The sequence below is a fragment of the Branchiostoma belcheri genome, unplaced genomic scaffold (genome assembly GCF_001625305.1).
Source record: "Branchiostoma belcheri isolate BF01 breed outbred unplaced genomic scaffold, Haploidv18h27 scaffold6, whole genome shotgun sequence".
NCBI lineage: Eukaryota > Metazoa > Chordata > Leptocardii > Amphioxiformes > Branchiostomatidae > Branchiostoma > Branchiostoma belcheri.
Window position 1 is genome coordinate 1354461 of NW_017804242.1, and position 26047 is coordinate 1380507.

Sequence of the window (26047 nt, forward strand, 5' to 3'; positions counted from 1 at the left end):
GGGGACATAAGTGGTAGAACTTAGATCCAGCGTTACTCATAAAAGCTGACCTAGTTGAGATTCATAATCGCTGGGTTGGGCTAATTCAGAGTGGGCTAAACTGTTACAGAGACTATGAGGGATGTTGCTCTATTGGCATCATATCCATGTCAAAATCACATACTTGAAAAAAACGTCACGTTTTGGTTATATACTTCACGTATTTTATGTCAATTCGCCACGTTTGCCACTGGCCACCGGCACGCATGGTAAAACGCACGGATACGTAACGTCCATGTGGCTCTGTCGTTTACGTAGAAAACGTTACGTTTTTAGGTCTATGCGTCATGTTTTGTGGCATCGATACGTCACATATGTCAAAATGCAATCATTACGTCAATCTATCCATATTATTCACTGCTTCGATCTTGCATCAAAATGATGATTGTCTACAGAGTGTATCAAGCACAAGTACATGCAGTTGAGATAATAACCTTATTCGTTCTGAAATAGGTTGTCCAGACGGGTACGTTTACCATTTACCTACACTCTGGTGCTACAAGGCCTTCGACGACGTAACAAGCTACAGCGGCGCAGTCAGTAGGTGTTCTTTAGACGGGGGAACCCTCGCCATGCCCCGCGACGCTGCAACCAACAGCTTCCTCATCGATCTGAAAAATGCCGTTCACAACAACGCTTTGTTCCGTTTTGGACTGACTGATCAGCACCAGGAGGGAGTTTTCATGTGGGACGATAACGTTCCTCTGGGCGACTTCAGATTTTGGGGCCCAGGAAACCCCGACAACTATCGTAACGAGGACTGTGTCGAGTACTTACCCGAAAGGTTGTTCAACAGATGGAACGATGGACCATGTGCCCCGGGCAGCAGGAAGTTCATTTGTCAAGTCTCAGGTCAGCTTCATCAAAATATCGACATTTGCGCTTTCCATTTTGGAAGTTTTGAGAGTTGTTACGTACATTGTTGTACATTTTATGATATTATCACCGCTTTTCTTTGCTATTGGTTGCGTCCACGTCAGAAGAATTTCTAACCAGGCTTCATGAATTTCATCCTTACTACTTTGTTCTCCGGGGGGTAGCCCATTAATACTGTATTCTGCGGCTAAAACCATACACAGCGCATGAAACACACTTTTTCCATACTTTGTTCGTTATTTCGTCACGGAAATGATGCCATAAACGAGGGCCTGCAAGCCTTTTTTCGTAAGGCGTAATCAGGCTGTCTTAGACTTCGTAATTCGTAGGCAGCCTCCCCAAAAATCAACGTAATTCGTAATAGGACATTGGCCGCAAATCGTAAAGTCGTAATCAGCTCTGAGACTTTAACGTAATTCGTAATAGGCGGCGAAGATTTTGCGTAATTTGTATTCACTACCCCCCCTTGCAGGCCCTCATAAACGTGCGTGACGTATTGACTTACAAAAGCGACGTTGTGCGCCCGTAATTTTGACACGGAAATTGCAGTACAATATGTACGTAACGTTTCCGTGAGTTTTGTCATACGTCATACACGGCCAGGATACGTGGCGTTTTAACCCCCAAAACGTGACGTATATACCAAAAAACGCCAAGTTACTTACGTCAATAATTTTACACGGAAATGGTGCCATATGCCTCTGCAATTTCCATGTCAAAATTAAGTACGTTGAAAACATTAATCATGTAATAATGTATGTCATGTATGTCGAAATGCAATCATTCCGTCGAAGCTTCGATTCCGCCTAAAACTTCCGTCAAATCTTATTCACTGCTTCGATCTTGCATCAAATGATGATTGTCTACAGAGTGTATCAAGCACGAGTACATGCAGTTGAAATAATAACCTTATTCGTTTTGAAGTAGGTTGCCCAGACGGGTACGTTTACCATCAACCTAGTCTCTTGTGCTACAAGGCCTTCAACAACAGGACAACCTACAGCGGCGCAGTCAGTAGGTGTTCTTTAGACGGGGGAACCCTTGCCATGCCCCGCGACGCTGCAACCAACAGCTTCCTCATCGATCTGAAAAATGCCGTCGACACCAATGCTTGGTTCCGTTTTGGACTGACTGATGTCCACCAGGAGGGAGTTTGGATGTGGGACGATAACGTTCCTCTGTGCGCGGCCTTCAGACCTTGGGGCCAAGGAGAACCCAACAACAGTTATGACGAGGACTGTGCCGAGTACGTTCCCGAAAACGGATCGCCCGACAAAAAGAACACATGGAACGATGGACCGTGTACCAATGCTGACAGGAAGTTTATTTGTCAAGTGTCTCCATCAGGTTAGTTTCACAATGTCGACGTTTGCGTTTCCCATTTTGAGAGTTGTTGCGTGCTAGCTGTTGTACAGATTTTTTTTATTCATCAAAACATAACAAGAACAGCGAGACACTGCACCCGAGTTTATAACTTATTTTAACAGCGCCACACAATAAAATACAATTAGCATATAAATACACAATCTACATGCTGTGTCTAGTCTGTTTTAGTTTCCACATATTTGTGGTCAGTATAACTTAAGGAGGTCTTGGGAAGACGAAGGTCAAGGTCGCTTTTGTCCTCCTGGTGGCTGTCCTTTAAATTTGTTCTTCCGGTTTTTGTAACTTTTGCCCCGGACATGTTATGGCATCATTTCCGTGTCAAAATTACATTCGTTTTCTTGTCGTATTTCCGTCCATCTGGGCACAACCGTTCTGTTTTGACGTCTTGGTTATATTTTAAAAATCAATGGAACCTTTGGAATAATGGGTGCAATAATAGATACAAAGACGTAAGACCAACCAAATAACGTTAATAAGAAAGTCAATGTCCCACGTTTGATTCTCCAGAAGTGCATCCCTGGTGGTATGTGGACTTAGACCGACAGTGGTCCATCGACAGGGTGACTGTGGTCAAACCCGGCTCTGTCGACCTCAACCCCTTCTTCATCCACATCGGCGACCATCGGCACGTGTCGGCGAACCCTCAATGCGGGCAGAACCACAGCATCGCCGTCAACCAGTCAGAACTAACCGTCTCGTGTGGAGGCCTGCGGGGTCGGTATGTGGGGATCCGTCTGGGAGAAGCGCGACTTCTGCAGTTCAGCGAACTCGAGGTTTACCCTGTCTCCGATGAAGGTAACGATAGTAATCATTACAGGATAGCATACACTATTATCACAACCCATCAATAGCTTCTTCACTCATGTTGGTAAAAGTTCTAAGTATGGCAGACATACATTGTGCCACAATTCAACTAGCTCCCAAACACTCTTATAGTGAAATCTTTTTGACAACGTGTGGAAGAAACTGGTAGTAGCGTAGCGTAGCATTGGTTTTTAAAATGGTGGTATTTGTCTGAATCACCTGGTTCCTTCACAGCAAATATCGGAGGAATAAACGTCGCCGCTCTGTCCCGTGGCGGGCAGTGTGTGGACGCGTCACAAAACGCCGCTACCTGTGGCGGCATCATTGACGGTCAGCTGACGCCACGGCCGGGGCAGCTCGGCTGGCTGAGTTCGCAGGGGATCGGCTCGTGGGTTCAGCTGAAGTTCGATGGATACTACTTCATCAACCGAGCCAAGATCGCACAGTCTACGTGGATCACAGGCCAGAGTAGGACAATCAGGCTGACGTTCAGTGACGGGTCCTATGTAGACGTGAGTACCTTTTCTTAGATCCTGTACTACAGACTCCCGTCCCTCTTCTCCTGGCAGGATGGTGTTTAGAATTTTTTTATACATTCCAACATGTAATCGCTAGACGTGGTGACGGCACACTCAAGTTTTTTTCAACTTATACCAATGCCGCCACCTACATAGGGAACAATACAATACTCATTTTCACCTGAGCGAAGTGAGGAAAGTCGTGTAAAGTGCCTTTTCCAAGGGCACAAGATCTGTGGCATGTCAGGACTCGAACCCGGGACCTTTTGATTCCGAGTCGGGCACTCTGCCGCTACGCCACACGACCCCGCTTGTCCAGAATTCAGGAGGACTGTCGCTGCCGATGATGAATGTTCTATGTTAGTTCATAGTTTGTACATGTATCTTCGAAAACAATTACATTGCAATGGAGTAGATTAGACTTTAACTTGTCATGTGGACGCAGGTCAAACTCAGGAAGCGTGAGGGAAGTGACCAGTACGACGTGACGCAAGTTTACTACGACGAGTTCGTCTTCAAGACGACCAAGACAGACTCCGTGAAGATGACTGTCCTCAGCGCGTATACAGCTGCCTCCACCAGCGGCTTCATTGAGGCACAATTCATCACGGCCTTTCCTGAAGGTAAGACCCTTTCTTTGAAACACGTTTGGTCTGTTTCTTTGTTTGGCATAACAGACTTTAGGCCCCACACACCAAGGATAAGCAAGCTACGTACATGTACATGTAAGAATTTTCCACTATAGCTAGATACATGTACATATTTACGTTACAGACTTTCAATTGATACCTGCACTCGCACGATTCCGGCAACACATCGGCAGGAGCTCACCAAGGCCGGTACTCGCCGAAGCATGTCATTTGTCTCTTGGCCATTTGTCTCTTGCTGACTGCGCGATCAAGTGTTTGGAGGAACCCGCGTTTTTCTGCCAGTCTTTCCAATACAAGGCCGGTACAAAAAACTGCGAGATGTTTGGATGGGCGGCTCCTAAAGACGGAGTTGAACGACTGGTCACGGATCCAAGCGTCTCATATTTCGAGAGGCATTTCGAAAGTTAGCATATTTTCAATTATTTTGCTCGATGCGGTTTGACAAATTTTCAATGCAATCAACAGAATTATGCAACATCCCATTCAGTAATATTTCTTGTCACAGTTACAACATTTTGCCATCATTTAAAGTTGCTCTTTTTGTAATAAACAATGGAAATTAATCGTAATCATACATGTTCTTTGCTGAATGCTGAGAATTAACGTCTACCATGACATGAATTCTTATTCATCTGAGTTACGTAAATGCGATGCAATCACGAATATGTCGCCTTTTACCATTGCAAATCTATGATCTTATTCACAGCTTATTTCCTCTTCAAATGGACTCCACGAATGACGTGCTCGTGTATGTATGCGGACGGCGTCACAAGTGTACCACAGATTGGCCCCTGTTTGGCGCAACGTCCTCAAAATCATTGGCTGCACACCGCAGAAGGAACTCTTCGAAACGGAGAAACTTCACAGTGCCTTGAAGTTCTTCCCAACAACACGGTTGCCATAGCTACCTGCTCACCAATCAGAGAGTCCATACTGTTTGACGTCATTGATGACGCGCTGAGCTGGAGGGTGTTGGGGAGAGAAGTTTGCTTTGCTAACAGGGATGGCGTGCACGTGGTAGAACTGGTGAACTGCTCCGATGGCCGGAACGTCCTGAGGAAACTGCCGCTTCACGAGGTGACTGAGCTGGTGACGATGTCCACTCCGTGTGACGTCAGAGAAGGTACATCCGCATGGCTGTTTTGGTCGTGCAGAGTCTGTGTCCATTTCCAAACTTCCCTTTGCAGAATTTTCATTGCAGAATCTGTGGTATAAGTTATCAGGAATTTGATTGGTGTCTATCCATTGCTTACTCATGAAGTGTCGATGGAGATTAGACATCCACATAGAATCTTACGTTATACAAAATGAACTGGATAAATTCCTTGAATTGAAGAGTCGTAGAGTCATACGTTCGTTTCAAACATCATTTGCTAGCATTCACTTCATTCTCAATCACAGAGAGAGCGATTTATCAGACTCCTTCACTTATTTTGAATTACGTAGTGTTACATTGATTGATTGATTGATTGATTGATTGATTGATTGATTGATTGATTGATTGGAAATCGTTTCCTTCTAGCATATATAAAACAATTATGACATTTTCAGACCCGACAACAAATGTAACTAAGATCTTGGTAGAAGAAGTTGAGCCGGGCACAGCGTTGGCTCGATGGAACGTTTCAGAGAGGTACCCCTGTGAATTAAGGTAGGTTCAAAACCACACTATATACTAGTACTAGACGACTATACCGTATACGAGAAACCAGCGCAAAAAATCCCGAAAGGATACACTGAAGACATCAGCCATTTAAAAACAATTTTGTATACCAGTTAGATCTAACATTAAAAATCGAGCAAGAAAATTAGTCAAACACGTCATATTTTATGGTGAGAAAAACTATACATTTTGTATACCAGTTAGATCTAACATTAAAAATCGAGCAAAAAAATTTCGTTGAGTTTTTCGTTGAGAACCCTGACGTAACAACAAAAAACGTCAATTTGTTTCTCTTTCATCATATGTTTCCGTAGCAACGTGCTAGTTGCACAAACAAATCTTAGGGACGGTTTGACAACCAGTTGGGATGTTTCTTGGAACACGACTGTTTTCAACTTCACCGATGTTGAACATGAAGTCTCATACCTGCTGGAGATATACCTCGTGACGCCAAGAAGCCATATCTACCTATCTTACTTAAGGACGATACTGTTACGAGGTAAGACCTTATTGCCTCTGTGTTGGGATGATTTGTCATCAGTGGTCTTGTTGTTTGTTTGCTTGTGTGTGTGTGTGTGTGTCCGTAGCCATTTGAATACAGTTGATTCACAAGATGAGAGGGAAATTGTGTAACTGCAGACTGACAAGACGGTCAAATTGGAGGCCAAATGCCCTCGTTTCCTGTCTTCAGTTTTCTGTTACATTCATGTTGCTTTATGCACGTCAGTGGGAGCATGAATGAACAGAATCGATGAATCATATACAATTGACAAAATGGACAATTTTTCATTTGGAAGAAGTTGTAACATTCCAGGAAATAATGTTGTTACATTCCAGGAAACGATGTTGTAACAATCCAGGAAACGATGTTGTTACATTCCAGGAAACGATGTTGTTACATTCCAGGAAACGATGTTGTTACATTCCAGGAAACGATGTTGTTACATTCCAGGAAACGATATTGTTACATTCCAGGAAACGATGTTGTAACAATCCAGGAAACGATGTTGTTACATTCCAGGAAACGATATTGTTACATTCCAGGAAACGATGTTGTAACAATCCAGGAAACGATATTGTTACATTCCAGGAAACGATGTTGTAACATTCCAGGAAACGTTGTTTGTACATTCCAGGAAACGACGAGATTCAAAACTTGACGGTCTCGCTGGTGACAGAAGAAGGGTTTTACCTGACCTGGAACGTCACATCGTCTTTAGTGATCGGGTATCGAGTTACATATCATCGGATGGACAGCCAGGAAATGGACCAGTTGTACGTGCATCGCCCGGAAGTGCATTTACGGGGACTGCTGCCAGGGGTCGAATACAACGTGACGGTCACAGCCATTACTGCAGAACTTGTGGGTAGCGCCGCTAGTCTCCAGCAATACACTCTGTCTGGTAGGTAACGAAAATGTGTGTCAAGGGAAGTAGAAGACGTAGATTTAGGACAGTTACTCGTTACTAATTTATGTCCGCAGTTATTTGAATACATTAGATTGAGTAGAGAAGAAGAAGAAGGTCTACCGTGCTCTTATGTAGAGCGTCGCCCAAGGGCTACGGAAATAGAGTAAAGAAGTGGGGTTGGAAATAGTGTAATCGCAAAATGACAAGAAGGTCGAATAGTATTTGAGGTCAAAATGGTCTCCCCGTAGTCTGAGAGCTAGTGACGGTGAATATGCACAGAATCATCTAAAAATTCACAATCAAAAGTATCAGAAAATCTCAAGAACTCTAAATATTCTTACAGGAATTTTTGTTAAACGTTTTTTCCGTCTCATCACAGTTGTGGATCCCCCAAGTGATTTCCACGTGGTAACCGTAACGGACCGTTCGGCTACCCTGATGTGGGCGGCACCAGGTGGCGAGGTTGTCGCGTACGTGCTGGAGCTCATACCGGCCGATGCTCCATCGGAAGCTGTAAACATTTCCCTCAGCAACACGCTAACAAGCACGGATGTGACAGGGCTGATCCCTGTTCATGGTTATGTCGCCAAGCTCTATGCCGTCGGTCCGGCTGGCGTTAGTGAGGGTGTGGCTGTCCCCTGGATAACAGGTATCTGTATCTGTATTAGTATCATGAGCTGGTATAACCGCCCTTCGGCGTAACACACCAGCTTCACAGGCAGGCGGCGCGGCGGCAGCTAGCTATATCACACTGAACGACTTAGGACCTTCCTCGTTCATGGTTCATTGGTTGTCCTATTCATGTACTATACACGATCTTTCTAAACTATTGCCGGGTTTCAAACCTCGAATAGTAGTAGTAGTAGTAGTAGTAATAGTAGTAGTAATAGTAGCAGTAGGAGTAGTAGTAGTAGTTGTAGTAGTAGTTGTAGTAGTAGTAGTAGTAGTAATAGTAGGGGGTGCCTTGGCAACGCTTTACTCTGAATTCAGGAAAAAGAGCCCTACGGATTGCGTCATGTCAACATAGATGTTAACATTCAGTGAGACACGTTACGATTTTTTGTTTGTCATCAGCCCCAGAATCGGCTACTGAGCAGCAAACATCAGCGCCTGCGGGCGTGTCATCTACAGAACCAACCAGTGAGTTTGCGGTTCCTATAACTCCCTTATTAACAATGTTGAGAAATTTATGATGTTGCTTTGCGAGCAATTCTGTCATTTTGCGAGGCAGGTTATCTTGTACGGTGTTTTACGACCTCATACTTTCGCTAAGAATAATTTTCTCTTCCTTAACTATTGCAAGTATGCAATATCTTTATACCCCTGCTTAAGGTGACAGATGGTCACCGAAACCTTGGCTCATTTAAAACGAATGGTTTTGAATAAACGAACTTTCACATTCATTTTTTTATGGCAAGTATGCTATACCTTTTATAATTAACGTTAGAATAATTTAACTTACCTTTTTTATAGTCACTACGTCGCTATCCACACGAGCAAGACATACTACAGAGAGCTTGATGTCGGATACAGCATCAATGGATGACCTTATGCAAGGTACGCTCAGGTTCCCTACTGTTGTATGGTATGTTTGAGACAGCATTGAGACACAATAATTAGTCTTATGATTACAGTCAAAGACCAGCCGGCGTACAAAACGATCAACAATAGTCTACCAGAACTAAAATTAAATGTTGAAAAGAAATGCTTCCTGCATCGCATGTCTCGGTCGTGCAATGTTACTCGTACACAACACGGAAGGACAGTTATCCAATGAAGTTGGATTTCTTTTATGCCTAGGCCTGTTCTCTGTTATATACATGTATGTTATTGTTATATATATGTATGTTATGTATCTTATGTATAATTGTCATCTTGAAGTCCCCCTGTCTCTAATGTGATTTTATGTATTAGTGTGTGAGGACCACTGGAGGAATAGAAGTGTTGATCGATGAGCTAATTGTGAGCCCAAATAAAATCAAAACATATTAGGCCGAAATGCTACATGTGTACGTAGTTTTGGCTCATAATCTGCTGACAAGGCAATGCATCAATTCCTGTTCCTACTCAGACCAAGAGAGCGATGATGATGTGGAGGTGCAAAGTGACGACGGGTTCGGAGACTTTGTACCACCATCGAGTTACGAGTCGTGGGAAAGTGAAAATCCCAAAGAAGAGTCTGACGTCAGCAGCAGTTCCGCTGAGGAGGGTGACGGTGGGTTGACCGTTAATCTATGTCAGTTGTATGTGCTAAAGTGACATACTAAGTATAATTGAACTAATGTAACACGCCCTTAAATAATGTGAGGAAATATGTGAGGTAACCAGATGGAAAAGGTTATAATGAAGTTCACTGACGGAGTCTTTGTTTTTAGATCTTCATGAACAAGACCTGAGTCCTTCCGACACGGCCGACGACGAACAGCTACAGGTAATGTATGGGTTATCATACTCAAGGTGTCAAATAGAATAAACCAAATTTCCTAGTTTTTTGGCGTTGGAATAAGTTAGATTTCTTTTTTTAGCTAATTTAATATGCAACTTCTCAATAACAACCTATAATAAGCATTCATTTTGAGCTACTGTGTCCACTAGTGTACCAGTACACTAAATTTTCATGTCCGGATCTGTAGTTAAATAATTTCACAGGTACAGTACGGGAATTAGGTACAGAGTCCTAGTGTACACTTAGTATTAGATTCTACCAAACGCCATGTCGTTTCAGGCGGATTTCCCACCGCTGATGGTCGAGGGTCTCGCCATCCCCTCCATTGATGCCGTGGATGTCACTGACATCGCCTCAACGGATCCTGTGGCGCTTGTAAAAGCACTCGCTGCGGTAATGCAACCGGTAAGCAACAACATGGCCACAAGTACATTAGGGGCATCATCAGTAGCTTGCAGCTATAGATGTGCTAAAATTACGCGAGGCATGTCGTTCAGTGTAATATTCTAATAGGAAATACATACAGAAGCTGATCATGATGTTACAGGTACGTATACAGAAGCTGGTATGTTTATGTTAGATCGAAGTGCTATTATGCCTGCAATTAGATACGTGTTTTTCATTATCAGAGAATTTCAAGAACAACTTCAAGAGTTGTCCTCGCCAAGGACGCTTAAAAAACAACCAATGCTCATGCCATTTTAATCCACTGATGATGTTTACGCTTGGTACCACAGGATTTGGATGACCATCCAGTTGCCGCTGACAGTACTGACAAAACATTGAGCGATAACGTGAGTAGATACCTGGCCAGAACGTTTTCTGAACAGTTTGTGTTTATAGAGCTTTGCTTAAGATTGTATTTAGTCGTTGTATTTTGCACAGTTACATAATCATGGCATAGAGCATCTCCAGCTACAATTGAAAGAAATTGAAGAAAAGTAAATTGCCTTGTTCTTAGTCTATTCACATGTCATATTAAGGTCAAGCAACTAGTTACATCCTCTGAAACATCAAACTTTTCAGATAGCATCCACTATCTTTCATCAGCGAATGAGACATTCTCGTTCCAGTTGCCCGATTTATTCTGTATTATCATATAGCCGGGTGACGTTGACCAATCAGAAGGCTCCATTCCACATTCTTTATGTCGCCGTAATGTCACAAATAGAGTCAAAATCGGGTATTTATTCATCCCAATCCATACATTAAACAAAATGAATAATCACCCGCATATGACCTCAGGTGACCCAATAGAACACGGCTCTACTTCTAAAAAATCCAAAAATAACTTGAGTTGTGTTCCAATGACTCCCATAAGAACACCTGTTCCCTGCCTGTGACCCAGATAGAAGGCCATAGAACATGAACCCCCCAGTGACCTCAGGTGACTCCAGATGGAACAAATATTCTATGTTCTATTCAGCATGTGCAAGGGGTAAATTGTACATTGTGTCACTCTTCACTGCATCAGTTTGGATAGGCTATCGTGTAAGCTATATGATAATAGCGTTAATGGCCCGCCCTTTCTCGGTGAATATGGTGTGATAAAGCCTTGTCAGTTGCTATAACCACCTCATAAAGCCACCTCGTTCGCTGCGCTCACTTGGTGGCTTTATTCGGTGGTTATAGCAACTGACAAGGCTTTATCACACCATATTCACCTCGGGACGGGACATTAACCCTTAATTACGTAATATGTATCCTTTATTGAGTATAATTATGTGCGCCAGACCTGCAAGCTAGCCTTGGATACACTGAATATTGCATCAGAGCGTCTGCAGACCACAATCACTGCTGGTGTTCTTGCCCAGTTATGTGAAGCTGTCCTCAAAGAGTGTAGAAACAAGTCATTGGAAGAACAGGTTCGTTTTTTCTGTATACATCAGTAGCTTAAACTTTACATGTCTTTGGTATTATCTTTTACGTTTGTTTGGATGTTTGTTTGATGGAAAGTGGCCAGATTTGAATGTTTAAGACATATTTCAGTATATGTGGCAAAAACCGTTTAGCTGGTGCAGTTTTACCACGAAGCAAAGTGTTCTTCCTTTATCATAAATGAATATCCTTTCTTCACTGATTGCACCTTAAGCTTTCCTACCTCACTGTTCTGGACAACCTGAACGACGTACTTGGGAGCAAATCAGGGACGACGCAAAACATCATGCGCACCAGTACAGGTAAGATGGTATCGAGGTCTGAGAAGCAGGTTTGATTCAGCCGCAGGTTTGATCACAGTCGTGTCAAATGGTGGTTCTGTACTGGAGTATTTTGGTACTGGCCTGCAGATCTGGTCAGTCCGTTTTAAAGTACTTGTACCATTGAAGTAAAGAATCAAAGAGCATTAGAGGTCAGCGTCTGGTCAATCCATGTTAACGGTACGTTGGACTGGATTTGATATAGTTATTGCCATGTCCTAGCACTTTTCAAGCAGACTGGAACAGAATCGACCCTCCTCAAGAGTCCAAGACAACGGGACATCTGCATGTTGTACACGTATGCATGACTATCCAGAGAATACCCAAAGTTTGCTTCCATACGTGCAACAAACATGCCCGGGCCCTTACAAGCCACTGTCGCTAGTCCTGTATACATCCTTGTACCATGTGCTAACCAAGTTTGGTTTTGCGATTTAGATGCGATGTTACTTTCCGTTGGGCACCTCGTCTATGATGCACTTGCCCAGGCTGACGTCGATCCTACCAGGAATGATGATTTGTTGTCACCCGAAGAGCGAGCAGATCAGGAGCGGGAGAAAAAAAGGGAAAGTGACCAAAAGGTAGATTTCTTAGATGTTAGATGTTATGGTATTTTCGTTTCCATTGTCCCGTTGATCATTCTAATCTGTGTGTCTTATGATATTTCAAGCTGAATTGCTAAATATTTAATGAAATAAATAGACACTGCGGTTCAAGATTATGTACATTATCTACGTCTTTGCTAAAAACATATGATTTGCCAGAAAAGCGTCGTCGTTGGAGGAGGTCGTGAGGTACTAGACAACATGGCGGACCGTCTGAGGAGACAGCTGACACCCGGCGGCCCCGGAGTACGGATAGACTCCGACAGACTCAACCTGCAGGTACACAGAATGCGTGGAAAGGATCTGGCAGGTCATCGGCTGAACGGCACACGCGTAAACGTCGTCTTTCCTCCTGCTGAAAAACTGTTCAAAGGGTTCGTGCCCAAGTACATTGACACCAAGGTATGTGGCACCTTATTATAACATTGGGCATGTTCGACGCTTGTCAAATGTCTTAGTCTTAAAGTCTTAATGTTATATGATAAGTATGTGAAGGTATATGTTTTTCAAATGTGTATAGGAATGCTATTTATATTCTCTGGAAACTTTGAATGCTTTGTTCTCATGTCTCTATGTGAGCGCCACTAAATACGTCCATACTAAGTAAATTGTTTCCTGATGTGTTCATATCTAGCGTTCTTACTTTCTCTCCAGCTCATCAGTTACCATGCCAACCCTTTCACCTGGGGAAACAACTCAAACATCATCAACTCTGCCGTCCACGACATCTCCTTGATCCCATCGACCATGTCCATTGGGGACATCAAGGACGCAGAAGATGACATCCTGATCACCATTGCCACCAACGGAGATCGCCCTTCCAGCGGACTGGTTCATGGAGTGGATTCCACGGGAAATGAGAGCGTGGTGCAGCACGTGTTCAACATTTCAGACGTAGATGACGCGTTCATCGTCCAAGTTACCGCCCTGAACAGGAGTTCCAGGATATCCGTGTTCGGGAGAGGAGGCGGACTGGCCCATAGTAGAAACTGTGAAGTCTGTTTCCCGTGGCAGGACTGGAAACCGACATTTTCTCCCAATGGCTCACCCGAGCCTCGGTCTGTCGCGTTTTTTGTGTCGGGAAAGAATCACACTGGAAAATACGCGGTCGGAGTAGAAGTTGCTGGTGAGGATAAACCACTTTTGAACAACACTTGCATATTATGAAGTGTATTTTTATGTGTGTGTGTGTGTGTGTGTGTGTATAAAGAGAGAGAGAGAGAAAGAGAAAGAGGAGAAATGTAGAGCGCGAGATGATGGTGATGGTGGTGGTGATGATGATGATAACAGGTGATGATTGTGTTCACGTTTGCTTAGCCTTAGATTTGGAGGATGTGTACCAAGATGTAGTCGAAGACGGCGTATTTGTTGTGGACCCCGCTGACAAGTCAGACGTAAATGGGGCACAGTTCTACAGCCTGGAGGTTTGGCGTCTGAGCTGTCGTTACTGGGCGGAGGACACAGAGACCTGGCTACCGAACGGATGTAGAGTAAGATCCGATCTATTGGCCATGGTCCTTTGTGACAATGTGGTCGTTGGTTTCACGTCGGTTAGGGTGCTAGTTTGTAATCAACACGTAATTGCCAAAAGTACAGTCTTTCCTATATATTAGTACTACGCTACCCTACACTTACTGCTTCTGGGGTAGCTGGGCAACTGTACTAAGAGCTTGTTAGAGTTTAGTCTTAAAATAAATGGTGTTCAGGTATAAAAGAACATACATTGTAAGACAATGTGGCAATCAGTTCCTAAGTTATCATGGTCCGAGGAAGACCATAGAACTGGTCGAAAATTCGGGTAAATAGTTCACCTTTTCCACGACACCTGTTTCATCTCGACAGGTCCACCCTACCTCCACCATCACCGCGACTGTCTGCGCCTGCAACCACATGACGGCGTTCGGGACTGGCTTCGTCACCGTACCGAACACGATTGACCTGACCACCGTGTTCGACAAGTTCACGGACATAGGGAACAACGCAGGGGTCCTCGCTACCGTTCTGACGTCATTAGCCTTGTACTTAGTCGGGGTCATGTTTCTCAGGAAGGTCGACAAAGCAGGTTTCAAGAAGGTAAGGTCATGACGTAAACATCTTCAATCTACTCTTAATGAAAACGTCAGTCATTTTCTTTGCTGACTATTCCAATTTACTTCTACAGATTTAAAGTTTCTTAACAACTTGAGACGATTTCTTGTTGTTTTGGACAGTTGATTGTCCATGGCCTACCCGACAACCGCTCCACTGACAGGTACTATTACAAGATGTCCGTCTACACCAGTTACGCCAGAGGGTCTGGAACCAAGTCCAACGTGGGGTTTACATTGCTTGGGGACAAGGGGAGTACCGGAGTCAGGGTGTTCAAGCAAGGCCCAGAGGTAAAGATTCAGCCGGACGTTTTATAGTTGTTAACTCTAGACGACCAGTTCAGTAGAACGATTTGTTCTTGATTTTTATCACATCAAACTACTGTGGGTATTGTTTATGATCTGTCTCTGTGTGTATCATTAAGTTTATCTACAATTATCTACTTTAGACCTTTCAGGCTGGCGGCGTGGACATCTTCTTGCTCGCTGTTGAAGAAAGTCTGGGCGACCTTCTTCGGCTGCAAATCTGGCACGACAACCAGGGGGGCAACGACAGGGCTTGGAAGTTAGATAAAGTCATCGTGCGAGATTTGCAATCAGGAGAAACGTAAGCACATTTGAGCAATGGTTCATTCAACCACACACGATACACGATGGCATGTGGCTCATGGAATGCGTTATTTGCAAGTACGAATTATAAACATTTGAGGAAAACAATACATGTTCAGTACCAACTAAGTTATACCATGAAGTCAAATATTTTTTGTTGTGGTTTACAGAAACAGTTTCCTGTGTGACCAGTGGCTATCGCTGGACCACGGGGATGGTAGAATCAGCCGGATTCTTCCAGCTGCAACAGAACAAGATTTGTCATCCTTCCATCTTTTCACCACAAAGGCCGTGAACGATTTTAAAAATGAGCACATCTGGCTCTCCATGTTGTTCTGTCCCAGTGGCAGCCATTTCAGCCGGGTCCAGCGCCTCTCCTGTGGACTGTGTGTCGTTTACACCACCATGATTGCCAACGCCATGTGGTACAGAACGGAGGACAACCTGCAGCAGAATAACGTGGTGAATCTTGGGGTAGTCTCCTTCACCCTTCACGAGTTATACGTCAGCGCGATGACGTCATTGTGTGTCCTCCCCGTAAACGTGCTTCTCCTCCAGCTCTTCAGCCGGTGCAGAGAAAAGCAACAACCGGCCAAGAACGCCGTGAATGTCGCAGAGAGGGAAGACATCAGGTCTATGCTGTTGAAAACCCGGTCTTCCTCTCGGTTTCTTCCCTACTGTTTTGTGTACGTGGCTTGGTCGATCCTGGTCCTCAGCTGTGGCGTATCGGCGTTTTTTACTATTCTCTACAGCCTGGAATGGGGAGCTGTGAAGGCAAACGCGTGGCTGAAGACGTTCCTGATGTCCTTCGTTCAAGATGTTCTTGTTGTGGAGCCATTCAAGGTAAGAGCTTTCTGTTATCGTGCCATCATGTCACTGGAACTTACAACCAGAGGAAACCTTTAGTGCAGAGGATTTCCTCATTATCTCGAAGGAACCAGATCAAGACAGAAAACTAAATTTCATACTTAATCTCTCTGTCCATGTCATTCTTTCATGGCATTGCAAAAGGTTATAATTACTCTCTATATACGTGGCTTGTGTTGATGGTAGATTCCGTTGTCGTTGATATGCTTCTCCCACAGATCCTGGCTGTCTCCGCCCTGGTCTCCTATGTCTGTAAGAAAGTCGCGGTGTTATCGACGCGGGATGACGTCGTCCTAGAACACGCTGACGTGGAGGATTCCAACCAATCAGAGAGTCTGTTTGCCTGGGTATCTCAAAGGGCGACCACGAGAGGTATGGTGCACCTTGTTTAGTCTTCATGTGATAAGTTGAGCTAAATATGGATAATAATTTCCCATGGTCAGATAGTATTACATTAATGTCTTTGAATTGAGATATCGACAATATTTGGCAGTCCTGTCATTCTTTCTTTCCACCAGTGACCAAACAACAGTTGCGGCAAGTTCTGCTTAAGCATGACCAAACGGAGAAATCTCAAAAAGAGCGGCAGGAAAGAGAGGAGACCAGAAAAAAGACGGACAGTGTAATTCAGGAGGTTGCCGGGTTCTTCGTGTTTGTGATGATTCTGCTTATGTTGGTGAATAGTGGCACAAACGTCTACTCTCACCACGCCTACAACACTATAGGAGACCTCTTCCAGTCGGATTTTGATGAGGTCAGTTTTTAAGAGCGATTCTCTTTTCAAAGCACAAATATACGCGCTTAAATACATCTGCAAAAGCACACACACACACACACACACTGCACGCGCACATATGCACACAGACACACAGACATACGCACACAAACGTCTGCGTGGGTGATTGGTCTTTCAGAGATAACAGTCTGACACTTCGTTCACAGATCAGTACAGCGGACGACTATTGGACGTGGGCGCGCGACGTCCTTATTCCGGGTCTGTTCCAGGAAAACCATTACAACAGTGAGAGGCTCGGCTGGAGACGGAAGCTTTTCATCAGCGACACCACTTCTTACCGGATCGGAGCTGCACGCTACAGGCAGATACGAGTCAAACCCAGTAAGGATAAAAGTCCCTCTGCCTTCTGGAAGTACGCTGGATGCATATAAGTGGCTCATGCCACATGTGTAAAGATAGGAATATATTAGATCAGTGTATTTTCATGAAGCGATATCTATATTTGAGAAAACGAGTTGAATTGACAAGAAAATACGCAGGACATGAATATTTACCTGCGTTTAAAAAGCCCAGGCTTCCAGATGCCCAATTCCTTGATATGTGTTCACAACGTATGTTTGAAACTGCCTTTTTTCATCTACCCACTCTAAGGACCCTGTGACTCTTATCGGCGGTACACAAGCCTTTACATGAGTCAGAAATGTAACAGCGGGAACTCCTTCTCAGACGAGGAAACGCGAGACTTTCTGCCCGGATGGACCCCCCTCTCCTCCTCCAATTCTTCGGATGATTTCTCCAAGCCATCGCCCTGGACGTACCACCTCCCCGGGTCTGGTGACGAGCTCCCCGCGATGGGAGCCATTGCCACGTACGGCTCGGGAGGTTACGTTGCCGGAGTCGGCAGAAACAAAGCTGCTGCCCTCGCTGTCATCGCTGACCTGAAGGAAGCCGGCTGGATTGACCGCTATACGCGCGCCGTCATTGTCGAGTTCACGGTGTACAACGCCAATGTCAACTTCTTCAGCACGATGTCGTACATGGTGGAGTTTCTCAACACGGGAGGGGCGGTGCCGTCCCACTCTGTGTGGACCTACCGCTTACATCGGTTCGTCGGCACGGCTGGATACATCATCATGGCCCTGCACATCCTGTATGTGGTCTGTTTCCTGTACACGCTGTACAGGGAAGTAAGACTGATGAAGGAACAAGGGAGAAGCTACTGCCTCCAACCGTGGAACCTTCTCGAGATTGCCAACATTTTGGTTTGTTTCGGCGCCGTTGCCGTTTTTGCTGTGGACTACATAACGTCGAGGAATACTTTGGACAAGCTTCCCCATTACCGTGGTAATAAGTTTGTATGTATTCAGTGATTTTCTTTCATTGGTTTTAGATTTGTAGATATGTGTCATACGTTGATGGGGCATATAGACAGACAGTAGCTTTCATAGATATCTCTGACAGCTACTGTCCATTTCTTAAATCAACTCTTCCTTATAATCTTTTTTTTAGATTCATCAAAATTCATCAGCTTCGACCAGGCCGTCTTGTGGAACCAGGCGTTTGTTTGGACGGTGGCCGCCGTCGCCTTCATCAACATCTTCAAGTTCCTTCGCCTCCTCCGCTTCAACCCGATGTTGTCTGTGTTGATGACGTCAATGCGGCGCATGGCGCCAGAGGTTACAGGCTTCGCCGTTTACTTCAGCGTCCTGTTTCTCTCCTTTGTGCAGCTGGGACATTTGGTCTTTGGACTCAAAATACAGGTGTGGATGGTTTACTGTTTCCTATTTATTTCGTAGGGTGTTTTCTGTTATTTGTAGCAACAATGCTCAATGCCTTTGCCATTTTCCCACCTATGAAATTCTCTAACGTTGGTACCGAAGTACTGACAAGCTCCCGGGTGGTCTATATTTCGTCTGTGTCATTTTGTCTATGTCTGTTTAATGCATTTATTAGGCAATAAAGCAAGCAAACAATCAAAACAGTTCTTGAAGCAGAAAGATAAAATAGTTGCGATGTCATCAGCGTTGAAGGTAAGTGGATTTGTTTATCTATTAACAGTTGCAAGGCTAGTCTTGATATGCACATGTGTTTTACATACAGGGATACTCTACGATAGTTGCCTCAGGGAAGAGTCTCTTCGTATGTACCCTGGGGAAATTTGATTTCGATGAAATCTTAAGCACCAGCAGGATCATTGGGCCGCTGTTCCTGTACACCTATCTGTGCATCGTCTTCATCGTCATTATCAACATCCTGGTGGCCATCATCAACGATGCACTCGTGGTGATGAGAGGTTACACGCCGCCTCAGGAACATCAGGAGATCCTGCAGGAGCTGTGGAGGAGGCTGGCCAACTTCCTCGGTCTGACAAACTCTGAAAATCAGGGTAAGGTGACCTCTAGATGTAACCCACTAGTTCACGAGCAGCTGTGCCGAGATTAACCAGCTACTGCGAAAATAGGGTCATACAGAATGAAACAAACTGGTCGCTCATAACACGAGTCACCCTGAAGCTGTAGCATCTACCCCTAGTCTTTTTGGTAGCCTATAAAGGAAATAAGAAGCCGAGAGAGACCAAGAGTCAGCTAATATATAGAGTAGACAACTCGAACACCGGCCTGGTACATGTAGACGTGAAGGAAATTAAATCCCCAATGGAAAACAGTGTGTAATGTAAGATTCTTTAAAACTTGGTTCGAGCGAGACGAGGAATAAACTAGTACAGCACATAAAGGCTTAGGCGCTCATCCTGGTGTGATTACATTAGCTTATTATCATATTAACGTTTTACGGAAGCACATTTATACGTTGGTAGCGACTGATGCAAGTCCTTGTTGTATCTCCTGGTGATTTCCAGAGGATGACATGCTGGCATCAGAACGACTGGAGGATTGTCTGACTAGACTGGACCTTCTTGTACGGGCCATGAAGGAGAGACGAGTCGCAGAGAACGTAATGCGAAGGTACTATGCCATAAAATGATGTAGAAAAGGTCGAATAATGCTAGCCTCTACCAGGCTTCGGTGGGTGGCTGGAAAGGTGCGGCAAAATGTAGCGTCTCTCTAGTTATCTGTCAATTTGGCCAATTTCTACGCTTTTCAGTAGCCGCCTTCCGAAGCCTGGTAGAGGTTAGACGTAACGAGACATTCAAGGACGACATGTGGTCATATTATTTATTGTAACGTGGTAGTCTGTGGCCATATTATCAATTGTATGCTAAGCTATAACGGTCATACATAATTTTGTTTTGACATCGTAAAGGTACTGACTGGCGTTAAGAAATAGATTCAATTTATATCTAAGTATCAAAGAGCAATTTCTAAAGCCTTATACTACCTTTGCATCAATTATCTGATAGATATGTCAATTGGATATAATGGTGCAACTTACTGATTGTTGCTTTAGTTAAGAACCTTTCGTGTATTTGTTGTTCGTCATATTTACCAAATATAATAGTATTATGTACTGTCTTTAAAAAAGTACATAGTGAGTAGAAATGTCCAAATAAAATCATATGAAGATATATATGTAGGCCGCATTATGAAATAATTTGTAACCAGCGTTTAAGGCTGAGAATAAATCTAGCGACTCACACAAGTGTAATGTCTTTGTCGTTCTTTGTTGTCCGTTTCCTACATGTTAATAGTAATAGAGAATTATCATCATTATCATTATTATCATTATTCCAGTCATAGAAATAAGTTCACTGTGACAGCAACATCGGGTTGGGCAGTACACTGGAGCTCTATTAACAATATAAAAAATCAGCTTTGCAAGACTGAACATATAAAACATGGTATACTGACAAGGAAAGTGATTTCAAGGGAGAAAACATTATTATTTATCATTAATGTTAATATTCAAAAGGCTAGTTTCAGACAATCAACACACCCAGATTGCGAAGGTTGTTTGTCAGAATTCAGTACAAAACAGCTACCCACAGCTCACGTCTGTCAGAATCCAGTACAGAACAGCTACCCACAGCTCACGTCTGAGAGGCACAACTGCAGCCAGAGGACAGGGGAAAGCCCATCATGACTTCACAGATCAGACGGTGCCAACTCAAGATACTGAGACTGGCTTGAAACGGGTACGTTTTGGATAAACAGTCAGGTAAGACCTAGTGTTTTCTGAACATACACGGAAGAATAGACGCTGGAATATTAAACAAATTATACGAGCGAGGTACATCGGTTCCAATGCAAAACTTAATTTTTCTTGTGTTTAGAGTCTTTAGATGTTGTAAACGAGAGCGATATACTGAGGGCTTCCATGCCCCCCCCCCCCGCCCAGCCTTTACGCCATTACGACTGAGCAAGGGACTAGGGACAGGTACGGATGTAGTGAGAATATTTTTACTAAAATAACATGCCATAGTGTAATATTTATGATGATTTCAAAATTTATGTCCACAATATGGAAGAATTTGATTAATTCACACAAAAAGGGCGAAATTATGCTTTTGCTACAAACCTTAAATATTTTCCTGCAAAAAACACCAGATCACCATTTATCATTACTGTTAAATGTTCAAATAGCTAGCTTCCCACAATTCAAACATACCCAGATGAAGAAAATGTATCCAAGCATGTTTGCAAGTATGACTCCAGTACTCCGAGATTACTCCGAGATCCACCATGTCTTTACTGATAAAGAACAAATAAGGAACAACAACAGATACTGTGACATGCCACAGTACAATGTTTCTGATACTGGTACATCAAAACTTTATGTACACATGAACCAACAATTCGACGCATTGTGTTTTTTCTTCTTATCTCCGGACCTGAAAATTTGTCTCAATATGACACGTCAGCAAAAGGCACCAGATCAGGGAGTAAACAACCCGCTAAACATTAATATTCAAACCGCGCAAATCAGACAATTACCCAGCCAGATAGGTACATGTAAGCCTAAACAAACGATAGATGACAGGTTTTAGATGTTGTTTCTTCATGTTTCAACATTAGCAGTTTGTGAGTATATAATACCGTTTAGAAATGTCTAGGGAAAACTGTCATCGGCCCATTGCAAGTCTGTACCATATCAAGTGAGATATAAACATTCTGCAATGTTAATATTCAGATAGCCAGGCTCAGACTGATTTTAAACTGCTTGTTTGAAGGTATGAACTATAAAGGAATAAAAGCCAGAGCGACCGCTTAGTCATCTGGGCACCACAAAGCAAATTGAAGCATGCGAGGCAAATAAGGCATAAAAAGGTGCCTTATCATGAAATTTAAGTTGCCATGTGTCACACAAAGACAAAACAAAAACAACATTCAGCTCGTATGTACGGACATGACTCCTGTCGTCTAGATCTCTGCTTGCCTTGTTACCATAATGGACTTTGGGAATGATTGGATTGTGTATGTCTTACTGTGTATCCTTGTGTGTTTCAGCTCACCTTGCAAAGATTAAGAAGAACGAGTAAAGAATCCGTCATCACCGAATGCCATTTTTATTTTGTTCGTGCCGCTTGTTCTGTGCAGGCCGACATGGGAAGAAAGCTGCGACACTTGTTGATTTTACTTCTTATCATCCTGGAGAAGCCCAACATGCCAGAATGTAGCAACATCTGTGAACCATCATCACGCGGCAGATGTCCCAATCTTGGCCTCACCAACATCCCTCAGAACCTCCACCATCTACCCGTGAATTAAGGTTAGAAAATAACCAGATATCCAATATACAATCTATGACATTCTCAAATTTCCCGAGGCTCAGGTTTGTGTACCTTGGCGCCAACAATATAACCAGCATCCAGGCTAATGCATTCACAAACTTAAAGCAGCTACGAACATTGTGGCTGAACTCCAACAACATAAACACCATTCAGGTTGGTACATTCTCAAATCTGCCAAAGCTTGCCTGGTTGAATCTTGACTCTAATCAAATATCCAGCATTCCGGTTGGTGTATTCTCAGATCTACCCCAGATCTGTTTCTTGCATCTTGCCTACAACCAAATAACCAGCATTCAGGTTGGTTTATTCTCAAATCTACCCCAGCTTCGTTGGTTGAACCTTGGCTCGAACCAAATAAGCAGCATTCATACTGGCACATTTTCAAATCTACCCCGCCTCGATACGTTGAACCTGACCTCCAACCAAATAACCAGCATTCAGGTTGGTTTATTCTCAAATCTACCCAAGCTTCGTTTGTTGAACCTTGGCTCGAACCAAATAAGCAGCATTGATACTGGCACATTCTCAAATCTTCCCCGCCTCCAAACGTTGAACCTTACCTCCAACCAAATATCCAACATTCAGGTTGGCACATTCTCAAATCTACAAAAGCTTTTAATACTGTCCCTCAGCTCCAATCAAATAACCAGCATCCAGGTTGGTGTATTCTCAAATCTACCCCGGGTCCGTTTGTTGAACCTTGCCTCCAATCAAATAACTAGCATTCGGACTGGCACATTCTCAAATCTACCCCATCTTTTAAAATTGTACCTTAACTCCAATCAAATAACCAGCATCCAGGTTGGTGTATTCTCAAATCTACCCCGGGTCCGTTTGTTGAACCTTGCCTCCAATCAAATAACTAGCATTCAGACTGGCACTTTCTCAAATCTACCCCAGCTCCAGGATTTGTACCTGCAGTCAAATCAGCTATCTGTCCTTCCCCTATCAGCCAATGACACATTGGCATCAATTCCTGGGTTACGTATTGACAACAACCCCTGGCAGTGTGACTGTAAGATGGCTCCCTTTTGGCAAAACCTGATTGAAGTCCCTGCAGTCCACAGCCAAATGACGTGTGCCCAACCTGCCAATCTTTCAGGACAAAAACTTAAAGATATCAGTCTAAAAAACCTGTCCTGTAATGAATCAACCAAATCAACATCCCTTGTTGAAGCCCGAAACTCATCTGCAGTGTCACCATTTTCATATGGAATAACAGAAAACAAAGTAAGGCCAACAGCACGCCCTGTAGGCTGCACATTTGCCACACCCCCCACCGATCCCAAATTAAAAAGTGCTAACAACTGTTACCATGGCACCACCAGCTACTGGTACTTTAAACGCCATGTTGATTCGACAGTTGGCACCGAATTGCTAAATTCAACCGTTGCTGTCACCTGTGCTTCCCACGAATCTGGTCCGAGTTTCCCCCAAGTACCGGTTATCACTTTAGCTGTTGTTGGTCCAGTGGTATGTCTCGCTATCGCTGTCATTTTCACAATCGTGTGCAAAAGTAGGGTGAGGAATTCTGATTCAGGTTCCAATTCCCAACCTCCTTCGCACAACACACACACCACAGCTGCTGAAAACCGGGACAGCAATGTGGACAACACACACACCACAGCTGCTGTAGTAACTAGTAGTCCTGACCACCAGTACGAAGATATAGACCAACATGATCAGATAGGGCAAGGTCAGTCTCAGGCCGTCACTGAATCCTGCACAAGTACAAACACCACAGCTGAAGAGCCAGTCAGTGGCCATGGTCAGGCTGGGCGCAATGTTATGGCCCAATCCTTGGACACTAAAAGTCCATTCTATAACTCAATAAGAATCACTGAATCCTTGCACTCAAAAAGTAAATTATATAACACAGCGCCAACCGCGTTGAACTCAATCACTGAATCCTTTAACACTAAAAGCCCATTATATAACACAGGTTCGACTGCCTCATACTCAAAGTTGAATCAGGAGGCCCCCATTAAATCCACCCCAAACACCACCACTGCTGTAATGACCGATGGTCATGATCAAGCAGGTCTTGCCCCGTCTCAGGCCATCACTGAATCCAGCACAAACAGCACAGCTACTGTACATGTAATAACCGGTGGCCATAGTCAGTCAGAGCAGGATCAGTGTCAGGTCATCATTCAATCTTTGGATATTAGGAATATACCTCGCGATGCAATTCTAGCTGCCTTGCAGACAAATCCTATGTATGTAGGGGCGAATAAACCACCAAAGGCCCCAACGTCACCGGCCACAGAAATAAACTGTGGTCATGATCAGACAGGACAGGGCCAGTCCCAGGCTCTCACTAAATCATCCACAGAAACTACAGCTGTTGTGGTACCTCGTGGTCCTGATCACGAGTATGAAGATGTACACCAGTATCACTAAACAGGGCAGGACAAGTCTCAGGCCAACAGTGAATTATCCTCAAAAACTACAGCTGATGTAGTAACTGGTGGTCCTGATCACCGGTGTGAAGATACAGATCAACATGATCAGACAGGACAATGTCAGTCTAAGGCCATCACTGAATCATCCACAAAAACTGTTGTAGTAACCAGTGGTCCTGATCACCAGTATGAAACTGTCGACCAACATAATTAGACAGGGTATTGTCAGTCTCAGGCCAACAACGAATCCTTGGCCTCCCCCAAACACCACCCCGGGGCCAAGCCGTTGTGTGTAACTAGTGGTTCTGACCACCAGTATGAAGATACTAACTCACATGATCAGACAGGTTATACTGACTTTTGTTATTAAACACTGAAAACAGTCATTTGTTTGTACAATTATATTTGTGTTAATTGGCATATATGTAGAATAATATTAAGTAAACTAACATTGCATTCTCTGTTGGTCAGCACGAATGTAGCGGAGCGGAGGTGACTTAAAATGGGTTTAGTCACTTGCTTTAGCAACAGTGTTCAGTAAAAAGATTCTTCTAAAAAGTAACGAGGTTATACTACCAGTTACTCCGGCAAATTTATATGACAACATATTGTGCAAGGCATAGTTGAATCTAGTCAAATGAAACTACATGTTACGTTTAGTTTGGGTACACTATCAAGGTATTTCTAAATGTTTTTAGAATGCATATTTAAACGCACTTTACAAGATAGCAAAGCTTTTTATACACCCCATAATCATGGTATACCAAGGAGAAATATGTACATGTAATAAGTTGAGGTATAAATGATTGTCAACAGATGATATAAAAGAGATCTTTAGAAAAAAAGGAGATGCATTTACAATTCTTCAGACGTAACTGTAAAGTATTTCATTTGTGAACCTTGATTCTAACTTCTATAAGTCACAATAAAGAAAAACTGTTTAACTACATCTATTTAATCCTAAAACTACCCCACAAGAACAACCACAACAACATTGGGTCAGGAAGTAACATGATGCTGTACTACCAATTGCTCCTGCAATTTCATATGATAACATATTGTG

The 26047-nt window shown here is 43.6% G+C and overlaps 2 protein-coding genes across 2 annotated transcripts in view; both read left to right on the plus strand.

Annotated features, from left to right (window-relative positions):
- Window positions 1-19875, plus strand: part of LOC109482225 — a 31271-nt gene extending 11396 nt beyond the window's left edge. Inside the window, 31 exon segments of the mRNA XM_019784918.1 lie at window positions 493-891; window positions 1843-2262; window positions 2809-3096; window positions 3340-3617; window positions 4069-4246; window positions 4383-4676; window positions 4980-5396; window positions 5825-5924; window positions 6251-6435; window positions 7073-7339; window positions 7725-7970; window positions 8819-8902; window positions 9423-9560; window positions 9721-9776; window positions 10071-10196; window positions 10529-10624; window positions 11884-11971; window positions 12428-12570; window positions 12754-12996; window positions 13249-13720; window positions 13918-14084; window positions 14437-14667; window positions 14805-14972; window positions 15131-15288; window positions 15461-16133; window positions 16376-16529; window positions 16676-16915; window positions 17545-18234; window positions 18403-18653; window positions 18994-19279; window positions 19751-19875. Coding sequence (XP_019640477.1) covers window positions 493-891; window positions 1843-2262; window positions 2809-3096; window positions 3340-3617; window positions 4069-4246; window positions 4383-4676; window positions 4980-5396; window positions 5825-5924; window positions 6251-6435; window positions 7073-7339; window positions 7725-7970; window positions 8819-8902; window positions 9423-9560; window positions 9721-9776; window positions 10071-10196; window positions 10529-10624; window positions 11884-11971; window positions 12428-12570; window positions 12754-12996; window positions 13249-13720; window positions 13918-14084; window positions 14437-14667; window positions 14805-14972; window positions 15131-15288; window positions 15461-16133; window positions 16376-16529; window positions 16676-16915; window positions 17545-18234; window positions 18403-18653; window positions 18994-19279; window positions 19751-19875 — 7661 coding nt within the window.
- A 2258-nt stretch (window positions 19876-22133) lies between these two features.
- Window positions 22134-24982, plus strand: LOC109482226 (carboxypeptidase N subunit 2-like). Its single transcript, XM_019784919.1, has 2 exons — window positions 22134-24275; window positions 24807-24982. The coding sequence occupies exons 1-2, from the start codon at window positions 22496-22498 to the stop codon at window positions 24980-24982; spliced, it is 1956 nt and encodes a 651-aa protein (XP_019640478.1). The 5' UTR covers window positions 22134-22495.
- The last annotated feature ends 1065 nt before the right edge of the window (window positions 24983-26047 follow it).